Here is a 22,048-nt window from a genome sequence, read left to right as displayed (position 1 = left end):
GAGACTCCCGCTCTGTCTGTTTCTGTCTAGAATAGGTTGAAATCGGTCTTGTGATATAACAATAACACTAACTGTCCTTCAAAACATGTTGTATGGGACAAAATGGAAACCTGCTATACACGTCGGCTTACATTGCACGTACACTTGAGAGACTTAACTGCTCCAAAGTCAACGGCGGACCACAGTTAGAAAACACACATCTGGCAAGTTTTAATTGGCTTAGAGAGTAAGACAGGGGCGTCTGTAAAACAACCCCAGACGGAGATCAAATGCAACATGTTGGTGGCAGATTAGGACTGCAGGCTATGTAATACAGTAGAGTGGGGAAAAGCACTGCGTACAGGATTAGAAAAGCGGGCTAATTCGCAATTAAGAGAAGTGGATGGAGTAAAGTTATGACCAGAGCTGTGTGTCTGGCCTTGTAACCACAATGTGATGTTGAAAATGGCTCTGAGTGAATTAATTGGGTAAAGGCAGAATATTATTTTGCCCAGGCCCCTCAGCCGGAATTGAACCCCACACTTTGTCCTGCTTCTCTTGTTTGTTTGCTATACTCGTGACCTAATGAAGTCATCAGTTCCATGTTATTTGAGTCATTTAATGTTATTTTTGGTTTGTTTTGTCTTGGATAAATGATCACATCCTTTACAACAATAGTCATTAATCAGAGATCCAAATCAAAAACTCAATTAAGTAGTGCCTGTTGCGGCCCTGTCATACTGATAATAAAAAAAACCCTGTGATCCATGATTGCGGTACGCCAAAGGTAAAGTGTTACCAAACTGCTTTGTGTCTACTGTTACACCTGACTTTGTCATCCTTACTGGATGTCCAAAATTGGCTGAGTCAACACTGACTCAGTGGTAATTATAGATCCGGTGATGACTGAGGGTTTTTTTTGGTCGAGGGAAAGTCCTCTCGCATGTCATACATAACACCACCAATCTCTGACGAATTGAGCAATTAGCGCTCTGTCCGAGCTTGTAACGACAGAAATCCCACACAAGAAACATTGTGCGTTACACTGCTGTGCTCTGTGCTGACAAACATGTGGCCTCAACCTTGTGCAATCTTCTGTATTATAGTGTGCAAGCAAGATAAGAAGCCGTAGTTGTAGTTTATTTTGTGAGAATACTTTTGGTTTCAATATTAATCCACATTGATAATCAACACCCTTTCTGACATATAAGACTTATATAATACAGGAAGTGTTCATCATGTTGATTTGCCCTCCCATCAAATACAGCAGCCTGGTCAGTTGCGATACACTTCGCTTCCGAGTTTGACGCTGTAGGTACCCCTCTAGTATCAACTCTGGGGGCTCCCCTCTATTGTAGTGGTATAAAGAGCAAGTTAGGGGTTGGTCAGGGTGGTTGGGTGGGTGTTACGCAAGACTTTCTCTTTGGAGATTGGGGTTTGTGTCCTGTGAGTGACCACGACTCGACATTGGTTTGTTTTTCAGTAATGTTGCAGCAGTAAGTTAACTAACGTAAATAATGTAATGTAGGTGCAAGTGGAGGGCTAACGCTTACGCTAACCCTTTTTAACACAAAGTAGGATGTTTACTAAACCTAACAAAGTAGTTTTGGTACCTAAACTTTGCAAAGTAGTTTTTGTGCCTAAACCTAACAAACATGACCATTTGACAACTTTAATAACAGTTAAAGTCATAAAGTAATAAACTGTTTGTCAGCAAGCTTTATTTTGAAAGTCTAACCAGACATAGCAAGTAGTCTTTGTGCCTAACTTGACCACAGAGCCCTTCAAGTGCAAAGCGCATTGAATTTAATCGCTGGCCATTCCCCGTGTCATCACCTCGAACCACTGTTGGCGAAATCCTAATCTGATGTCTATGTGTCCCGCAATCGACCCTTACCGCTGATAAACAGCAGACTAGTCTGCACGCTGCCTTGAGTTTTCGTCAGTTCAAAGGAAATCTACTAAAGGACCTTTAAAGCCGAGCAGAAAGCCAAGGCGATATCAAAGCACACAAACAAATCCCACAGCAGCACATTAAGCCCAGACATCACTTTAAACAAATCAAACGCCTTGCTTCAAAAGAACAGCTAAGCGTACGCAGACAAACACATTATACGCGCGATACACATGCACACATGCAAACACAAAGACATGCAATTACTGAGAAATGCATATTTACTGTATACAGCGAGAAGTACATCGGAAAGTGTCTGTTTTTGTGTGTGTGTGTGTGTGTGCGCGCGCGTATGTGTGTATTTACTCACTGTTAAGTGCGCACAATGTCCACAGCTCTCATTTAGAGACTAATAAAATGTTATTACCAGCATAAGCACTTCCACCTGCTGAGCTTTTACTACGAAACATTTGCCTCTGTGTATATTTACATCTGTGTGAGCGCAAGAGTTGTAAGGACGCATGCATGTGTATGTGTACCGTATGCGGTGGGTCGGATCAAATGCTCCGGCGCTGTACTGTCAGGACTGAGGAATGCTCTCCAAGCCGCTGATGATACGAAACGGCCCCTGAGAAAGCGCAGGACTCACCCCGGCTCTAATGTTGCTATTTCTGATCAAACACACTTTGCTTTTCGTGTGGGTTCTGAGTCAATGAATTAACGTACGTGGGCTCTCCAGAGCCGTTTATCATCGCTCAGGGGTTAAATTAGGCATAAAAGGATCCCAGGAGTCCCACTGATGCTGGTTTGGATCAAGCCGGAGGTTGTGCTGATCTGGATTCATTGTGGTTTAAATCACTTTTACAGTGCGTCCTGCGCTCTGGTAAAACACTGTCATGCCTGAACACATACAAAGAAGGTCTTCATTTAGCTAAAAAAAAGAATCTGCTTTACAAGCATTTACGGTTTTCACTAAGTTTAGTTCAGTTGATGTAATTTCACTCACATACTCAATACAATATACGCTGGTGCAGTAGAGGCTGTTATCAGATGAGTAAATCCACCTTTTACCAAGAGGAAGCTGGTGTTTTGGTGCAGATTAACCACAACTGAAAATCCATCAACATCATCCATAATGTTCTTATTTACAAAAGAAGTCAGAGACGTACTGATAAGGCAGTCCATCACATAATAGTGTGACTCGCCGTAGTGGATTCAGCCAACTCCCCAATTTGGACCCTGCGTCACAGCACACTCACATTTCTATTACTGCATTTTGCGTTGATTGTTGATTTCAAGCAAATCAAAATTGTGTTTAAGGCTTAAGGTCTGGTTAGGCTTAGGCACAAAACCCACTCAGTTATGGTTAGGATTAGAAAAGGAAACAGCTGATGTTTGGTTTAAGATAATGGATTTGGTTGCAACAACTACAGGTCGAAAAAATGTGCTTCTTTTCATCATGCATAGATGTAGTCTGAAATGAATATGATACGTATGAGACGTACAGATTTAAACGTACATTGCCAACACTTACTCCTGGCGACTGGACTGAAATATTTTCTCCAGATGGCCTGGACTGAGTCCTAGAGGAGCAACATTATAGCAGGAAGTGTGTGTTTGGATTACAGTCACCAAAACCTTCTTTACGTTTCCAAAAGAGCATGGTTATCTTTAATTAATTTAGTTCAACTGCTCTGTGTACGGCAGCATCTTCACTAAGTCGTGTCCACTTTTTGAGTGACACAATCACATATAAAGGATTTAATTTTAAATCCGTACTCTTCATCTACACAGTCCGAAACTAGGGAATATATATAATTACAAATAATAAAGATGCTCTTGGCATCCTTTCACTGCGACTTTAAAGCCAAACTGTGCTACTGTTAGATAATTACTGGCATATTTACTCGTTTATGGACTGTGAAGATCATTAAGAGTCAACAAACATCAAATGCCATCACGATTTAGATTCTGGCAAATGTTCAAAAATCAGTTCCCAGTTCTGAGCAAGAGATTGGCTGCTTTATGAAAATTAAACGGAAGGAAAACAAGGTTGAAATGTATATTTTCCTTCCTAAAGAAAAAAAGGGGGATACCATCTCCTCTTACTCCCCTTAAGTCATGCAATGATGGTAAATTGTAATTACCAAGGACGCTTTGCCAGTAACATGGAGGAGTCTTGCACAGCCAGCACTGTCACCACCTGCCTAATGAAGAGACAGGACTCGACAGAACCTCGGCATGGCTCACAGCTCTGCAACATGAACGCGGGGAAGCGTGCCAAGCATTTGTTTTGAGGTGTGCACTCCAAATGATTGAGAAGAACGCTCGGCGAGGGAAAAAAAAAGAAAAAAAAGAGAAGAAAAAAACTTGGCGACAACATTAACTGCGTCGGCAAAGTGTTTCCATGTCATGAGCAGCCACCTTAAACATGTAGTGGGGCTTTTAAACCGCTCTTATTAACTACCGAACAGTAGTGAGCCTGGGTTGATTGCAACAACACCACAGAGGGATGAATTCTTCATGGAGAAATGTCTCATTATTTGGCTGAATTCATTTAGGGTTAGGGTTAGGATTATGAAGTTGAATAAAAACTTGCAAATAAAATGTAACTAAATAGAGCCATAGATATTAGCTTGCAGGACATTTATTACATTATATGTATTTTTTTTTACTTTTTTTAAATTTTAATAATCAGCAGGTAAAGATATAAATGACATCATATGCAAATAAACGTCTCGTTCCTCCTCTGTGTACCGCATTATTTCCGTAATCAGTCCTGCTGGAGAGAACTTGGAGGGAGGCAGAGCAGGAGCGGGGTGAGAGAGAGGGGAGGGAAGGAAGGGCGAATCTCTTTCTACTTTCCGCCCCGGTGTTTGAAGTCTAAAATCTTTTGCAGGGTTTTAAACATCTGTTTCCAAACTGCCAGCAGCCACTAATTAGGGCTAAAAACAAGACGGGACGTCGTGAGAACCCTGGGGTGGGCATGAGGCGACATGCACACCCCGCTAAAAAACCACCGCATTCCTCTGCTTAAAGACTACTTCTCTGAAGGGGAGGGGGTGGGGGGGCAGAGGGAGGTGAGGCGGTGGGAGGTGGGAGGTGGGAGGAAAGCGATAGGGGAGGGGTAGGCATTATTTCGAGGGCCCCACCTGTCAGTGTTTTCTGTTTGATTCTAGGGGCCGTGTGTGTGTGTGTTCGTGCGACTGCGTGTGTGTGTGTGTTCAGGTCTTAGAGGGGTTTTGTTGCGGCTTTCTATACCATTTGAAGTCGTCAAGGTGCGTGGTAACTTTACAGTATAGCAGCGCAGCAGTGACTCACGGTTTGTTCTGTGTCTCCCTTCAGTGTCTCCTCTCTCTCTCCGCAGCCAGGAAGTGCCTCTGTGCATTAAAACGCCATTCAAGCACTGATCTGCAGCCAGCTGTAAGTCAGCCACCCCACCCCCCGCCCCCTCCCCCCTCTATACATCTCTATGTTAACAATGGTTTGATATCATACCGAAAGTTCACTTAGTTCCATAATGCACACGCCCTCTATTTTCCATTTTTTCCAACAATGATGTATCACCTGATCCATCAGATAAGTACGTGCGCTTTGAACTCTGCAGAGGTCACCGGGGGTCATCAAGCTCGTTTCAAAGTACAAGAGGTACTCTGAACCCACGAGTGTTGTTTATTCGTGTCATAAATGATGAATGGAATCTCTCCCAAAAATGACATATAATCTCTTTGAAGTCGATGACTGTGACGAAGTCTCTCTTCTTTGATTGTTGCTCCAGTGTGCTTGGCTGGGTATTTGCAGGCTGGCACACCGAGCGCAAAATTTATTGTGAGGACTCCCGAGAGCCAATATTTAAATATGCCTCTGGAAATATCAAACTGTAAATTAAAAAACGACTGTAAGAAGTGACAGTTTTAGGGTGTTTTTCTTTGAGCTACTGCTGCTTTTCGCAGAGTATAAAGGCCATTGTTGTGTAATCTGAGTTTTAAAGACTTTCTTCAGGGCACCTTACCTGCCAAATGGTAGGACTGATCTGGGCTGATGAACTTGTTTGTACTGAATAATCCATAAATTTCTTCAATTAGTTTACTTTATTTGTTTTATAAACTTTGCCATTAATAGACAGTATGCCTTTGAAATTTAGGCCTGCATAATGTATAACACATCACAGCAACATGCATCTTGAGAGACCACTTGTGTTCGGATCTCACTTCACCGCTCTATAAGCTGAACAGACACAAAGAAATGTTCATCTTTCACATTTGCCGAATTCACAAGAAGGCCCAAACAGTTAAGGATTTGTTGTAGACAGCATTTCACAATTTTTATAAAGTGCGACATGACGCGACATGACGTGACGACTCACAAAATTGGGCAATTTTCGAAGGGAGTCTGGCAACTTTCTCCACAGGCATCAAAGAAGTTGACTATATTGGTTACTGTTAACTGTATTTGTAAAATTGGACATGTCAACCCTCAATGAAATGTTGTCTAATAAATGTTGTGTAAATGATGAAATCAGTTGTTGGGAGGAAAGAGACAGGCGCAGTGGTGCCGCAACAAACTGAAAGTTTTTACAAGAAAAAGAAAAAGCTTAATGTATTATATTTATTGCCGAATCTACAAGAGGGCATTAATGATTTAGAATTTGCCATAGCAACGTCTCACAGAGTTTATAAAGTCTGTCCTGATGCAACAACTCACAAAAATGAGCGATTATTTAAGGGAATCTGGGGGCCTCCTCCATGGGGCTAAAAGAAGTTGCAAACATTGGTTACTATTTATTGTATTTGTAAAACTTGACATGGTTGACTGTCAATAAAATGTTACCTTCTGTCATAAATGTAGTGTAAATGATGAAATTAGTTGGAACCGTGAGTCCAAACAGGTGTTGGGAGGTAAGACGGACAGGCTGGCACAGCGGTGCCGCCACAAGCTGACACTTAGTGTATCGCACTTAATGTCGAATTGACAAGCAGGCATTAATGTCATAGCAAAGTTTTGCAGAGGTCTGTCGAGTTTGTCCTCACTCAGCAACTCTTAAAAGCCCACTATTTGTAAGGGAGTCTGGGGGTATTACAGTTGAGGTCGGTTTAGACAGACAGTCTTAAGGTTAAGAGAGCCAAAACAGGTAGTTGTAAAACGTAATCAGACAGTGTTTCCTGTTGTTTTTGTTAAATTCACAACACATCCGACTTGCCATTGTATTTCTTTATCGCGCACATCAAGCTGTTCTTCTGCCGGACAGTCAATATGCCAAAATTGATGATTCAGTCTGTATACTTCAAAATGATGCTGTCTTTTTTTTTTTCTTTTTTTTTTTTTGTCAAAACTTGAGTAGTGATGTCTTTCTCCGCCAGCGTTTTGTCAAACTGATCTCTGTAATAATCATGTGTCACATGTAATTGAGGGTATATATAATACAAGTGACATTTAAAATACAAGGCTAATAGGTTAATTGGTGTCTGTGTCATCATACCCCCGTAAAATGATATTATGTAAGCACTCTGTGACAATGATACTGTATACAAACATCTCCTCATGCATGTTTTGAGGGCAGAATAAATAGTTGGAGTAAATATTTGTTATTGTAACAACCATTTATACCTATTTAAGCTTGTGTTTACACTTTTCTCTTCCTTTTGACGCTTCCAATAAGCCATCAGTAAGCATTTTTTGACACATCAGAGGTACACACCCAGTCGTAGGACGTTGAAGTGTCTTGCTCGAGGGCCTTTTGACAGGATAGACGGCTACAGAAGGAACAGGACAAACTGATAATAAAACCGGATCACACCTGGGGTGTTTTGGATGGGTGACACTGTGCGAGTCGCTGTGCCAACAACCAAGGCTGCAATTATTTGGAAGCACGTGAACTACAATGGTTTAGGTGTAGCAGTGACTGTTTGTTCGTAAACTTGCGACATCCAAGCAGGACCCAAAATAAGGATTATTCTCTTCCCTTGGCTCATGAACTCATTACTGCTCATGTCATGTCGGCCCCCACCCAAAGTCCTCAGCTCTGATTGGAATTAATGTCACCAGTCCGTTCTACATCTGTGACTAGTTCTACCATTAGCAGCTACTGCAGGGAGGCCAGCTGTTGCCGAGTCGGGCTGACGCGCTTCACATTTGTGTTTTGTCTGCATAATCAAGGAAACCAGAAGTAAACTGATGGAAAGATACGGGCCCAAATTACTTTGGAGGAAACGGGGAACAATGAGCAATTTACGGTTGCTTCTTGTCACAGCGCTGGATATTGTCAAGGCTTATCACTGTCATTTACATCTTTCTCGCCCATTGCCCCGAGGCAGAAGCCTCTGTAGGAACGTGTTTGGCAAAAGGAATTAAGCCAAGATTTTCAATTGAATGCAACTGCTAAAATGGTTAATTGTACAGTGGCATACACTTACGATTTAAATTAATAGTTGTATCCGACTGATTTCATTTGACATATTCATGGACATATATCTATAGAAAAAACATAATAGTGGTGATAATGGGTTATTTATTATGTGAGAGGTGTCTGCGTATGAAATGTCAGCGTCCTCACAGGAGAAATAGGAAAAGAAACGTCTGCGTCTCAGCTGGACACTACCTGATTTTGAGTACAATCGCTCCGCATTATCAGTCACGCCGAAAAAAAAGTTCACGTCCCCCACCCTCGTCACTTCAGACGACAGGGAAAACAACAAATACAACAATGATCCAAGTCGGCAGGACGGCATCAGCAAGGCCACGTTTGTTAATCTAACCCTGATAAATCGTATCGATTCAGCGTAGTTGCACTCCACGTTTTTTCTCCTGGTCCTCCGCGCCCCTACCTGCAGCGGCTCCATGCACCCACAGCCGCACCCTTCCGATTTGAGGGACCACTTGAACGTCATGACTAATCTGATGCTGCACTGACAGACAGACAGAGCAGAGTAGATACACAATCTCATTAGAACAAAGTTCCAAACTGGCAACTTCCCCAGTCTATCAAACAGAGATTGTCTGATATTACAGGAGTTCCCCTGAAGAAACAACAAAATGCAGCTTATTAAAGTGTTGCCAACAAAGCCAAGCTGACCGAAACATGACTTTTTGGGGGCTGATGCCGCCAATAGGAAGTAAAAACTTCCGGCAACGATTTATCGGCTGACACGCACACATCAATCAACTGTTTTCATCAAATACTTGAGATCTTTAAGGGGAGGCAGGATATTTAACATTTTAAAAAAGTCAACTCAATGATGTACTGAAAAAGCCAGTCGTAATCTATTTATTATCTCTTGCACCCATGTGAATCTTCTTCTTCTTCTGCATCTGAAAACCAACAGTAGCGACCAGAGACGCAGCCTCACCCTGTTTTTCAAATATTTCCTTCCTAGGAAAACAACCTCTGCCGCAAAACATTTTCGGGATGGAACTAATTAGTTGCTGCGTGTGGCTGTGAAAATATATATCTTATTGACATTCATCAGAACTTCCATTTTGATTCAAATTGCTTTTTGAAAAAAACAAAACAGATTACCTGTGTTTGACTCCACACAGAAATCTTGAAACCTAAATGTATTCCTTGGGCGAGATCGATGTTATTGTACTAATATTTGGACTCGCTAATTTTGCAAGACTTGAAAGACCGTGTACTGTTCAGCTCGGGCAAAATCCCCGCAAAGACACACACACAATCGCAGACTCACACAAACACACACGGGGAGACACGGCCTCCGCCAGTAGAAATAAACGGAAGTGTAACATCGACAGGTCGCCGCTCGCCAATACAATCAGATTATGCTGTGCAATGCAGCGTTATCATTGGCCCCGGCAGCGCTCGACCCACCCGCCCACCCTCAACCTGTTTTAGTGAGTAATATGTTTTCTTGTATAAATTCTGTTGAAGATCGCGTAATATTGACATCGATAGCAGGAGATAATGTATCTGACTCCTTATTTGATACATAGAGCACAAGTGGTTATATAGTGGTAAAAATAAAGTTGTCACACTGAATTATTTTTCGATTTAAAGGAGCAGTCCGGCTCTTTGGCTTGTAAATATCTTGAAAACTTTACACCCACAGTTTGTAATGCAGGCTTCTTGCAAGATCCAACTCCAAGGATCCATTTTTGAAACTTTGGAGAAATTCCCTTAAGACACAGAAGACACTTTACAACTGTGTTTACAGTTTGTGTACTACTCCATCGGGGACAGTACACTAAGCTTGATGTGCAAAATTGGTGGAGTGATTGAAGAAAAAGCCACAAATTGCTGAAGTTATTGAATTTAAAGTGAACCAAAGGAAAACATTACAAACACAAACAGTGACACGAGCTTCCCCACTCACCTGCCTCCCAACTCGATTATTATGCAGCCTCATACGGGCGTGGATGTCCTTGTAGGTCTCGCGGGCGTCCAGGAAGTCCCTCGAGAACTTCTCGCCGAATTCCACGTCGGGGCTGCAGCCGCCCCACTCCCAGGAGTCCTGAGGTCCCGGCAGGTCGGCGGGGAAGTGCTCCATGACGCCGTGTACCATCCCCTTCCCCCGGTGGATGGCCTCCAGCTGCAACCGGTGAAGTTTGATGCGAAAGGCCTCCTCGTCCCCCCGCCGCTTCTCGTCGCAGCTGCACGCCTTGAGCTTGCCCATGGAGCAGGCGTTCGCCACCGCGTGCACCACACCTGCCGCTGCGATGGCGTAAGCAAAGGCGCTTTCTCTGAAGCCTGTGGGGGGGGGGGGGGGGGGGGTGCGAGAGGGCAGTATATTAGTTTTGTTTACAGCATAATGTCGGAGGTTAGAAGAAGTTTCACAGCTTAGTCCAGCACGTTTTCAGTCAAAATGACAGTTAACAGGATGATGACGGATCTGAAACTCTCCAAACTGTCACTGCTAAGTCCAAAAGGACATAAACATCACAGGAGAAGCTGACATGTGGACTGTATACTCGGAAATGTGCCATTTTTTCTTTTGAGAAAACCCTGAAGGGACCTTTATGAGTGCTATTTGTAAAATCTTAACCCGATTTCAATAACCTGCAGGCGGAGCATACCAGTGTGCATGTGTCATTAACCTGTCAGGTGAAATGAGAAGACGACCAGGTCGATGGAGGATGACAGTAGAAAGATAACCATCCAAATTCAGATTACGGGGCCTAAGGTGCTGTTTACACGTGTTTTTCTTTGTTTTGGTTTTTTTTCAGTGGTGGCGCGTTTTTCTATTTTTAACTGAAACCACATCAGAAATAGCAACAAAACTATTTAATTCACCTCATTAAAGTTCGGCCATTAAACTGCCGGGTACAAGTTTAAGATGTCTTGTGATCTTTCCTTTTGCGTTAAAACTGCAGCCTAACAACCGCTAAACCAGCGAGACGAATCGTCAGACCTCTCTACGCTTGGCAACACATGTCGTACTGTTCAGTACGTTCGCACTTTGCTGATGTGGGAGAACTTCCTCTATTTTGATTTAAAAAAAAAGACACACAGAAGGGTTTATTCACACGTTTATGCGCACATGTGCCAAGACTCGTATAACCGGGGGAAACATCTGGGACAATGGCAATTAAATGTTCCAAACACTTGCGTACTTCGTCTCTGCGGGCCAGCTGAACGTGAACAGACCCCCACCACTCCCATCAGAGGGCCCACAGAGGACTCGCACACTAAACAAAGCTGCGTCTCCTCCTGTCTGATGATGTACACACATCATGGTAACACATGAGATCAGGAAAAGAACGCATACTAACTATTAACCGCTTATTAGCATGCATATTAGTCAAGAGTCTCTCCTCAGCGACCTCCTAATTACTGATGAAGTACTGACAGTGAGTAAGAAAGAAAGTTTTTGTACATTAATTACCACACTAACATGTTTTTCTCAGTATTGGGTTATACGGCGGTGGTGTATCTGATATCTCCGTCTTGGAGGTGTTCCGAGAAACGGCATAATTTATGTTGCGCCATGGCTCTCATTGCAACTGACACATCACGCTGTTGGGATGTTGTTCTTCCTGGAAAAATCATAAGTAATGTCATTTCAGTACATGAAACAGCAAAACAAACCAGATCTGGAGGCAAGCTGCTGTGCCTGAATGGGTTAAATAGAAAGACTGTCATTGAGTAGACTGGGGTTTGTATCCTATTCAGAACATTTATTATCATTTCACTGCTCACGTTCTGGTTTTACGCTAAGTTTAGTTATTCTTTCTCGTCTACTGTCGAGGTTGGGTTAGTATTGAGCAACAAAAATACTTTTGGACAACATGATTTGGGTTAAAACACACACTCTTCCACAACAGTGTTTGAAAGAATAACTTCCCCCATGTTTGGGATTTTGATAAGTACAAAGCTATTATAAAATCTGTGATACCATGCTCAATTTCAATAATGGTCTGATAGCAACACCACAACTACAGCATAATCACATCGTGCTGAGGTAGTCGTAATGCAAGAATTGTCACTCTCCACCAATAGCGCTTCATAAATATGGTCTAATCTTATGAAATAGAACACAAAACTACGAATGAAGTTGTTCAAAGTTGTTCATTATTAATTTGCTAGTAGAGCCTGTGTGTCAAGCTATAGTGATTTATTCTTTGCTACATAAAACTAAGACGATACAGGTGTTATTAAGGTAGAATATTGTGTAACTTCCACCTTGAACGCCCCATACTGAGCAAAACAAATAAGGGTCTCACTTCATGTACGACAACTTTCTTTTAATTAGCAGGAATCAGGAGGTTATTAAGGGAAAGTGCATGTTAATGGCACAAACAGGCTACTAATAAGCAACGAGCTAATGGTTAATATGAGTCCCATAATCTAAATTGTTGCCCGTATCTTGTCTAACTATGAAAGGTGATTGATAGGATGGCTGGTAGAACCTGGATTTGTTCTACCACACTGTGCTAAACATGCGCTGCTGAGCTTCTGAACAACATTTGTTGGTTCCTCTCCTCCTTCAGTCAGTCTCCTGATACCTTCTTTAAAGTCTTCATCCCTCATCCTTCGTCCAGCCTGTAACCATTACTTTTGCTATTTTGGTTTGACTGGCACTCACTCACTGACTCACTTTTCTGGTTGACTGAGTGGCATCAGATGTCTGTCGTTTGATCCTTCGATCTGATTTTATCATGTCATATCTTGCTAAGAACGTTTGTTGACCAAACTATGTGTGTTTTCAGGCTAGAGAGGCCGAAGCGCTTGCCTTGTAATCACCCTAAATGGGCTCAGACGGATGACTGCGTGTAGAGGAGGTTGTTAAACGACTGCGTGCCTGTGCTCTCTGCCTACGACGTGTGACTGCCTCTCTGCCTCCACAGCTAAACACATCCCTTTCTCCTCGACAGCACGTCTAACTCGCATGCGGCACATGTAATGAGTGCGACTCCACCGCAGCCGATCTGTAATTCGAGCGGCTAATGTTACAGCGCTCCTCTTTCACGCACACACACGCACCGGGCGACATAAACACACGTACACATTCACCCTTTACATGTTCGATGCTTTCTCTGTGACAGAATGAAACCCGCGTCCGATCGTGGAATCCGTGAATATTGAAGGATGAAGTGCGACAGCAGCACTTGCACTCGCAGCCCTCTGCAGTGTTTGTTGTGAGATCTCAGTTTACCGCCTGTGAGCGCGGTGCCCTCAGGTTCCATAAAAGCAGCAGCCCCACTGGCAGTCACTTACTGGTGCAGAAAACAGTGAGGATTATAATGGAAACTTGTAAAGAAAACATGAAAAGAAACCACTTAGGGGTTTATAGCGCGCTGCTCGAAGGGGGAAATGATTCAGGCTGCTTGTTGGAGTCAAATAAAAAGCTATTAACTGGAACTGCCCCTTTCAGCACTGTTTGATGTTACTTCCTTATTTATATATTCAAGCAAACTTGATATTATTTTGTTTTGTTTTTTTTCTTTTCAGGACACGATGTGAAGTTTGACACCATTGCTGTGGACGCTGGACTTCTTGGCTTTTGTATATTTGACACTGTAATCATAAAAAAAAAAAAAAAAAAAAAAAGTCAGACGCGGCACAATCACGAGTAAATGAGCGTCACTCCACCAAACAGAAAACAAACGTATAATTAAAACACGGATGGAAGCATGCAGACAAAGACGAATTTTGTCGAGTAACTTGCATCAATTAATCACTTTGTTACCGGCCACATGTGAGCAGATTGTCACGTGACTCGGGCTGGATTTTCCACAACAATCCAAAAGATGTGACTTTGCGCACGTTCTCGCGTGCCTCCTCTCTGCGCCTCTTTTCGCTCTGCTGACAAGTTGCTAACATTAGATCAGAAAGTCCCGTAATGTAATCAAATGACCGGCTTCCAACACAGGTGGCCCACAGAGCCAGAATTTGAATTCTGAATGATCATTTCCATGCTTAAGTTTTGACCTAGACATGCTGACAGAATGAATTTATACAGTTCTCCCATGTGAATCCAAGTAAATAAAGAGGTTCACATCCAGTAAAATTGTCTCTTCTTATCTTAGAATACAATAGGATATGATATACTTTGCTGTCCCGATGGGGAAATGTGTTTTGGACTCAAAAGCTGCGCACATAAATGCCTCAAAGTGACAGTAAAATAAACCAGCTGTGTCAGTCATTACACTAAATTGCACACAGCAAATATTACACCCACCCCATGGTAAAACACATTGCACATAACATATATTGCACATACCCCATATTAATAAACACCATGAAACCATTGCATAATCCCTTTAGCCTCAAGCAGCTTTGTTTAAAAGTGTGAGGAGGAATTTCTTCAGCAGCAATATTCGGGTAATGTGACGGCCTTGTTTGCGAGGTTGCCTTGTTAGCAATATTAGCATTCACGTGGAGTGTTCTTTGTGTCCACCTGTTGAATGCAAGTCCAGCATTCATTCCCCTTTTTTAACTCTATTTTGGTCTCTTCCAAATCCTGAAGGAAATGTCTGTCTCTTAAGCAGCTTCATGCTCCAATTCCATTGGCGTTTGGTGCTGGAACAGTAGCGGAGAAAGGCCCGTTCCAAAAATATGCGTTCTGGTATCACCAACTAGCATAAACCTAACCAATTAGTTTTGATCCCTTAGCCTAACCAGACTGTGACCGTATCACGATGGTAACCACTCGGGTTTATCTGAGCTTTATTTACCGAAAACTACTCCATCTGGAAACAAGAGAACAGTGAGACTGAACCAAAAACAGTGGAGCCATTTGGCCGTAAATCAGAACAATGAGGATAAAAAAACAAAAAAAACTCTCCAACACTCAGTTAAACTGAGAGTCGAGTAATAATTCTCTGTGGGTTCGTCTCTATGAGCGACCCCCTCTAACATAACAACATTCAAGTGTCCGTGTGATCCATTGTTATTGTAAAAGTTATTTATTATGGCAGCTTTAATGTTCAACAACTCATTCAAGGCAATTTTGAATTTGGTTTTATGCCAGCATTAAAAAAAAAAAAAAAAAAAAAGACTCAGACACTGAAATTACTCTGACTATAAATATGATTTGACTCACTATCTCACAATCTGCCCCCCACGCCTCTACCCTACCCACCTTGACCACACAAGGCGGGGGAAGTGAGAGGGGGATGGCACTTAGGCACATCCTTATACGCAGAAAGCCTGTTTTAGCTCTTGCCCCGCTCTGAGCCGGGCCCCGGCGACGCAGGCCCCCGGAAGACTGGGAACAAATCAATCTAACAAATAATTCACTGGCTGCGGCACGCCCGGCTGAACTGATGGCAGAGGAAGTGACAAAATGAATTAAAGTTTCAAAGGAAACTGTCACTTTGTGTTACAGAAACCGACTAAACAGGTTTATGCTTTTGCCGCCGAGAGTTGGGAAAGTGCTGAGAGCAAATTCACAAGCACTTGCACTGGCAAGGGAAGTAAAAGCATTAGGAGCAGCCCGGCGAGGGAGGACACAGACACAGTGACAGAGAGAGAGGGAGAGAGGAGAACAGAAAGAGAGAGAGATTCTCCTATTTCTGTCTATCCATGTCTTGCCTGGCGTCCTCTTTAGCCTAGTTTTTAATGCAAGCTAAACGGGAATGAACACGGGCCCATGCAAAGTTATCAGGATCCATCAGCCGAGAGATACGTGGCAGAGCCAGAGAGGATCCGAGCAACATCCGATGTAGTAAAGTTAGACACCAAAACAAACACAGACGCAGGAGTCCTGGAAAACTTTGTCGAAACATCAGATTTGAGAAAAGCTCTCCAAGAATATTTGAACGGGCAAAGTTCCAATGCCCGAAAGGTGTTTCATTTTACTAGAAGTAAAAGGTTTCGTGTGTCTTGTGTAACGTAGATAAACTTATTGTTGAAAATACCAGTCGGTGTGCATAAGCCTCATGTGAGAGTAGGTCATTTGTTTGTTTTTTTATTGGGCAGTCACATTGAAAACGTGCATTAATCTCTGCAGTTCCATCTAATCCACGTCAGTAAGTCGCTCTCAATGGGAGCACTGCCCTGTCGCAGTAGCTGCACGCGATAGCGGCTGCAGCACATTAACTTGTATCAATTTTTTAGCTTCTGTGGAGCGGAACGTATCAACATGTAACAGATGAATCATCCGACTTAAAGAGGTTGTTTATGTCAGTGGTTTTGGAGTTTCTGCACCCGAGGCAAACCAGGGATGCCAGACAACCAGCAACTGCCTCTACTAATAATGACAAACAGCCTTTCAATGAGTCAGTGAGGAGTGAAAGTGAGACCAGAGGTGTGTAAGCATATACTGTAGTTTTTTCTTTTTTAATTACCACAGGAGTGACAGTAAATAAAGTCTTCAGTGAGGTCTACGAAACTGAAGTTTTGTGATTTGTGTTAAGGATAGATTACGGAGAGCATAAACTGTGATAACACCCCCGGCAGGAAATATCTGTCGCGTTCAATCAGGTTGTTGTTTTATGATGGGGAATTCCATCAACAATTCAGTTCCACTGTCTGAAAGGATTCTTAGAAAATGCTTGGTGGAAACACTTTTGGCGTCGTTACAGCGTCACGATGCGCTTCATCCAAACATTCGAGGGTGCTGTCAGTAGAACTTTATTTCATTTTAGAGCCTCGCCTGTCAATCGATCACATTTTGATGCAGCATTTGCAGAAAAGACTAATGGCAATTAAAGGTTGGGAAGGCAATTCTTGAGAAGGATCGTCAGAATTTCCGGACCCATGACGCCGGTTACTTCCTTAGAATCGCTTCCCAACCTTTAAGCTTCGACCACTACCTTCCTCCTCTTTCTTCGGTGGATTTGAAAGCAAACTCGTGACTCAAACTACCAGCGACACTCGGCGCTGTTCATCCATCCAGGAACCCTTTCTACTAAGAAACTGATGCCTTTTCCAGTCAATGATCTGGGATGAGTCCATCTGAAGGCTTCCCAACTTTAGAGATCCTCTTTCATCCTTTGTCGCCGACTTGCAAAGCTCCAGGCACTACAAAGCGTCAGAGGAAACTGATCTGCACGAGGTTTGGTAATCTCGAGGTGACTAACCGCTTTTGAAGCTACCTGCTCTTTTGTACGGGCTATTGAGGATGCACAGCAAGGCGGTTAGAAAGTGGACACCGCTCTGCTAGTCACTAGAGATAAACTGCTTGGACTCAGTTCCTGTGAGGCAACACTGAAGAGTTGTGTACTGTATATAGTGGGAGATGATCCCTTTTGATAGTCTTTTGGGTGTGTGTGGAGAATAATATTACACCGACGCTTGTTTAGGACGTGCATCTTTGTGGTCACTAATCTTTCTAAGCCGATCCTTTCAAGGTGTTCAATCAAAGTGTGTTTGAGGGTGAAACCACAGCCTGTTTGAAGACCAAACTTTTTGAACGGCGCGCCTGCACTGTATTGTTTGTTGCTGCAGGTAGCCCACAGCGATATCTTACCTCTGGAGCACACCTCCCGGCCCTAAGGGTGTCTTCAGCTCCCTCTAATCATCTTTTTGCATTTGGTAACATTAAAAAATCTGCGACAGTGCGCTTCCTCAAGTGCTGTAACTCAGATTTTAAATGGAAGATATGTGAAATGGTTACAAGAAAGCAGATGGGAATTCGATTGAACTGTACAGTCGGGCCCCATTCCTGCATTGACAATAAAACTGACCTCTTTTGAAGACTATGCTGTCGTAGGGTATTTTGTTCCTAGTCTCCAGGCTGGAGCAGTTCCAGCGGTGCCCTCTGAACTGGTGCTGGCACTCGTGGATGGCAATCTGGATTCCCTGGATTGCAGAAGCTGTCACGTCCGGGTTACGCATGCACACCTCCAGCTGGCGCCGCGTCAAGCCAGGCAGCGTCAGACACACCGTGTTGGCATTCAGGATCGGGTCGATGTTGGGGAGCTTCAGGCCCAAAATTTCATTGGAGTCTACCCTGCATGAAGAGCACGAGGGGTCAGGTTATTGACGAGACAAACGTTCAACTCATAAATCTTTCGTCTCTGTTCTCGTCACTCTTGTGGTTCACAGAACTCTACCCGGGACTTGTTCGGTTTCTCGTTAATGATGCTGGGTGTCACACCAACGCCCAGTTCCCACAGTACCAGACAGACGCCCTGTTGATGGTCCCCGTTGCAGCTGACTCTTGCAAAACCATCTCCACATGCTGCCGAGGAAAATGCACTCCGACAACTTGTTTCTTTTGTTTTTGTTTTCCAGATTTATTACCTTTATGATCCTGCAAAGTTGTCACCAATAAATTACTTTAAACATGAAGGGTTCAGTGGGGGATTCCAGAGCGCTCATACCAGTTTGACGGCGTGCACCAAACCTGCTACAAACTGTACATAAATGTGGCGTTAACTCGGGCTTTATCTCCCGATCTTCACCTTGAGGTTGACTTAACAGGGCGAGATAATAGTTACAGGGTGGAACAGGTGAGTTGAAGGGAGCAGCATCCACTTTGTTGGTGTGAATCCAATAGTTAGCAGAGGAAAAGCAACTTCCCTCCCTCGTATCTGCTGTAAGATCAGCAGGCGTGTAAAATCAGCAAGCGTGTAAACACTGCGACTTTTTTCGCTCTAAGGTGTGTCTTTGCACTCGACCGTCTGCTGCCTCTGTTGCAGATCAATCATGCGAACAGCAGTAATTCGGCTGACAGTGGTCAAAGCTCCTTTTCTACTTCACAGAGAAACGGTAACGGCGGTAACAAGGAAAACACAGGCTGCGCTGATGACGGCTTGAGAGCAGAGAAGGTGCCCCAGCTTTTTTCTTGTCATTATCATTACAAGTAAAACACCGGGTTGTGTGTCTGTCTCTGCGTTTGTATGACTGGGACACACAAGCAGGGGGCATGAATGGCTGTGGGAACACACACGCTCACTCACACACATCAATTTACACACATGCTCAAGCACACCCTGACATGCACACACAAATACCAGGTGTAGGGAGGAGTGCAACACACACACACACACACACACACACACACACACACACACACACACACACACACACACAGGGAGAGAGAGAGAAAGGCAGCTGCAGAAACTTTGCACACCATTTCTTTCCATAGTTTCATCAACATGTGTAACATCTGTACGTTCCTCTTTTTTTTTTCCAAGGACTTCAAAGTTCACAAATTACCTCGTGCTACCTTCTGGGAAAAAAAAAAAAAAGCGACCGGTTGCTCTGGATTAGAGTTACAGTCATAAAAAAAAAAAAAAGAAAAAAAAAAAAACTTCAGCTTGATCCTAACATGAAAATTGTTTCATGTCATTTGCATGGTGGTGCCCTACTTTTTTCTAGGTGGCACTTGCACGTCAAACTGTGTGTGAATCTGCAATTCCAGTTCGGCTTCTGTTGCTACCTGTTGTGTTTCCTGCTTTGAGAGAGGGGGACCTGTTTCAACAACTGTCTCTCCAAAGGGAAACTTTTAAATTGATTAGCAGCATTGTTTGGTGAGGGCATGGGAAGCAGATGACAGAGAGTGATACAACGTGCGAAAACACAGACTACAGTTAACACTCTTCATTTCTGTGTTTCTTGCTTTGATTTGTTGATTTTAAAGCACATGTTGAGGGGTGATGTAACTTTTTGCTTGCAGGAAAGAAAAAGTTGACTTTCTCCACTGTTGATGCAGATAATTATTAAATTTGCAGTATCCACTTTAAAAATAAAATAAAAAATACAGCTTTATGAAATAAAAGAACCAAGAAAGAGCATTTTCACCAGCACAGAAATTAACTTTTAACTTTCGAATTCACAACTTATTAAACTCCACTCACCTTTTATCCAAGAGACAGATAATCACCAGGACGCACGTTATTCTGAGCACCGAGTGTTCCATGCTGTGCCTTGTAATTATGGAAAAACAGAAAAGAAAAAAGTAAAAAAAAAAAAAGAAAGAAAGAAAGAAAAGAAGAGGAGGATTTAAAGTCCCATATTCCGCCTTTAAAAAAAAAACAAAAAACAAAAAAAAGTTTAGAGGATTTGTGTGGAGGGAGGGAGGAGGGAGGTCAGGTCAGGTCCGGCTTTAAGCGCTGGCGCTGGACTTGACAGCTCCGAGGTCCCCGCGTCCAGATGTGCCAGCCAGCGGCGGGATACTCATTCAAAAAAAAAAAAAAAAAAAAAAAGTTTCATCAAGCCTCTCAACTGACTGAATGGAGGGAGGATTTGCTACAAGTTTGAGGAAATGTTGTCTCCCTCACACGCATCCGTACACATCCCGGTGATCTCCGCCAGCGTATCTGCGTTAGTGTAACATCCGAGAGAGAATTCAGCCCGAACCGAGATAGGCGCTCTAAATGAAGTCTGCTTGACTAGTGATGTTTCGGTGCGCACCGATAGTCCTCTAAACTCCTGCACTTAGCGCTCCGCCAGCCCACTTTTTTTTTTCTTTTTTTTTTTTTTTTTTTTGCGTCAGCCGGGGAGTAGGGAAGCGCCGAGGGAGGTCAAGTGCCTCGTTAAAGCAGGATAGAGATCCTTTCAGATAAGGAACAGCAGGAACACTTAGCCTGCGCCTCCTGTGAGGGAGAACATTTATACTCAGCGGAGGAGCGGTGCTGAGGATGAGGAGGATGAGGGTGGAGAGCGTGTTGGAGGGAAGTGGAGATCACTTTTGTGAGGTGATGAGGAGGAGTTGAAAGAGGAAGAGCGTGGTTTTATTTTGAAAAACAGTAGTTTATGATGATCAGATTGACCTTTCCTTTACGCGTGCGCACCTTTTTTTGTACCCTGCAGTGGTGGGGAAAGTAACTAAGTACATCTACACAAGTACTGTACTTGGATAAATGTTTGAGGTATTTGTATTTTTCTTTCATATTTCCATTTTTTGCAACTGTATTCTGCCACTCTTCTACACCTGGGAGGGAAATGACGTACTTTTACTCCACTACATGTATTTGATAACTTTAGTTACCAGTAACTTTGTGGATTACCTGCTGCATCGGAGCCAAAGACGTGTATGTTAAATTATTTTATGTGGCCACCGACTGAAACAAAACACTGATTCAATAAACGGAAAGCCCACAGTATACAGAACATACATACATACATTTACTTGTTCTTTTAATACTTTTATTATTTACCAGAAAATTACTTAGATACTTAGAATGTCAGATACTTTAAGACTTAAATTTAAGTACTATTCATATGGTTGGCTTTCATTTTTATTCAAGTAATCTATATCTTGTTGATACTTTTACTCAAGTATGACTACAGGTACTTTTTACAACAGTGGCATCCTGCAGTAACAAACAGAGCTGACTATTATAACATTTGATTTTTGTTTTTATACTTAAATTCTTCATTTTACGCTAGAAGGAGTACTTTCTCATGCTTAACTTCCATAGAGACTATGGAGTCTCAAGTGGCTTCAGTGTTGAAAAGTAACTAAGTACTTTTACTAAAGTACAATTTTGAGGCACTTGCATTTTACTTGAGTATTTCCTCTTTCTTCTACTTCATACTTCTACTCAGCTTCAATTCAGAGGGAACTGTTGAAGCTACTTTTTTACTCCACCACATTTACTTGACAACATCAGCAGCTAATTACTTTCCCGATTCAGATTAATCCATTACAAATATACAGTTTAATCATCAACTTAGTTATGATAATATTTAGACTTTTTGATCCTCAGGGGGAAGTTCACAAATGTTCAGTATATAAACTAATCAAATATAAATATTATCATGCATGATGAGCTCCGAATTTCCCACCTGAGCAGTTTTACACTGTGAAATGCTACTTTTAAGTACAA

At 42.7% G+C, this 22,048-nt stretch overlaps 1 protein-coding gene across 1 annotated transcript in view; it reads right to left on the bottom strand.

Annotated features, from left to right (window-relative positions):
- The window catches only part of wnt10a (wingless-type MMTV integration site family, member 10a), a 28,874-nt gene extending 8,693 nt beyond the window's left edge, over positions 1 to 20,181 (bottom strand). The window contains 3 exon segments of the mRNA XM_030427465.1: positions 10,201 to 10,574; positions 17,957 to 18,222; positions 20,075 to 20,181. Of these exon segments, the coding sequence (XP_030283325.1) occupies positions 10,201 to 10,574; positions 17,957 to 18,222; positions 20,075 to 20,136 (702 nt within the window). The 5' untranslated portion in view covers positions 20,137 to 20,181.
- Between the last annotated feature and the right edge of the window lie 1,867 nt (positions 20,182 to 22,048).

This window comes from Sparus aurata, chromosome 9 (genome assembly GCF_900880675.1).
Source record: "Sparus aurata chromosome 9, fSpaAur1.1, whole genome shotgun sequence".
NCBI lineage: Eukaryota > Metazoa > Chordata > Actinopteri > Spariformes > Sparidae > Sparus > Sparus aurata.
Note: the sequence above shows the minus strand (reverse complement) of the source record. Positions and strands in the feature narration are given on the sequence as shown.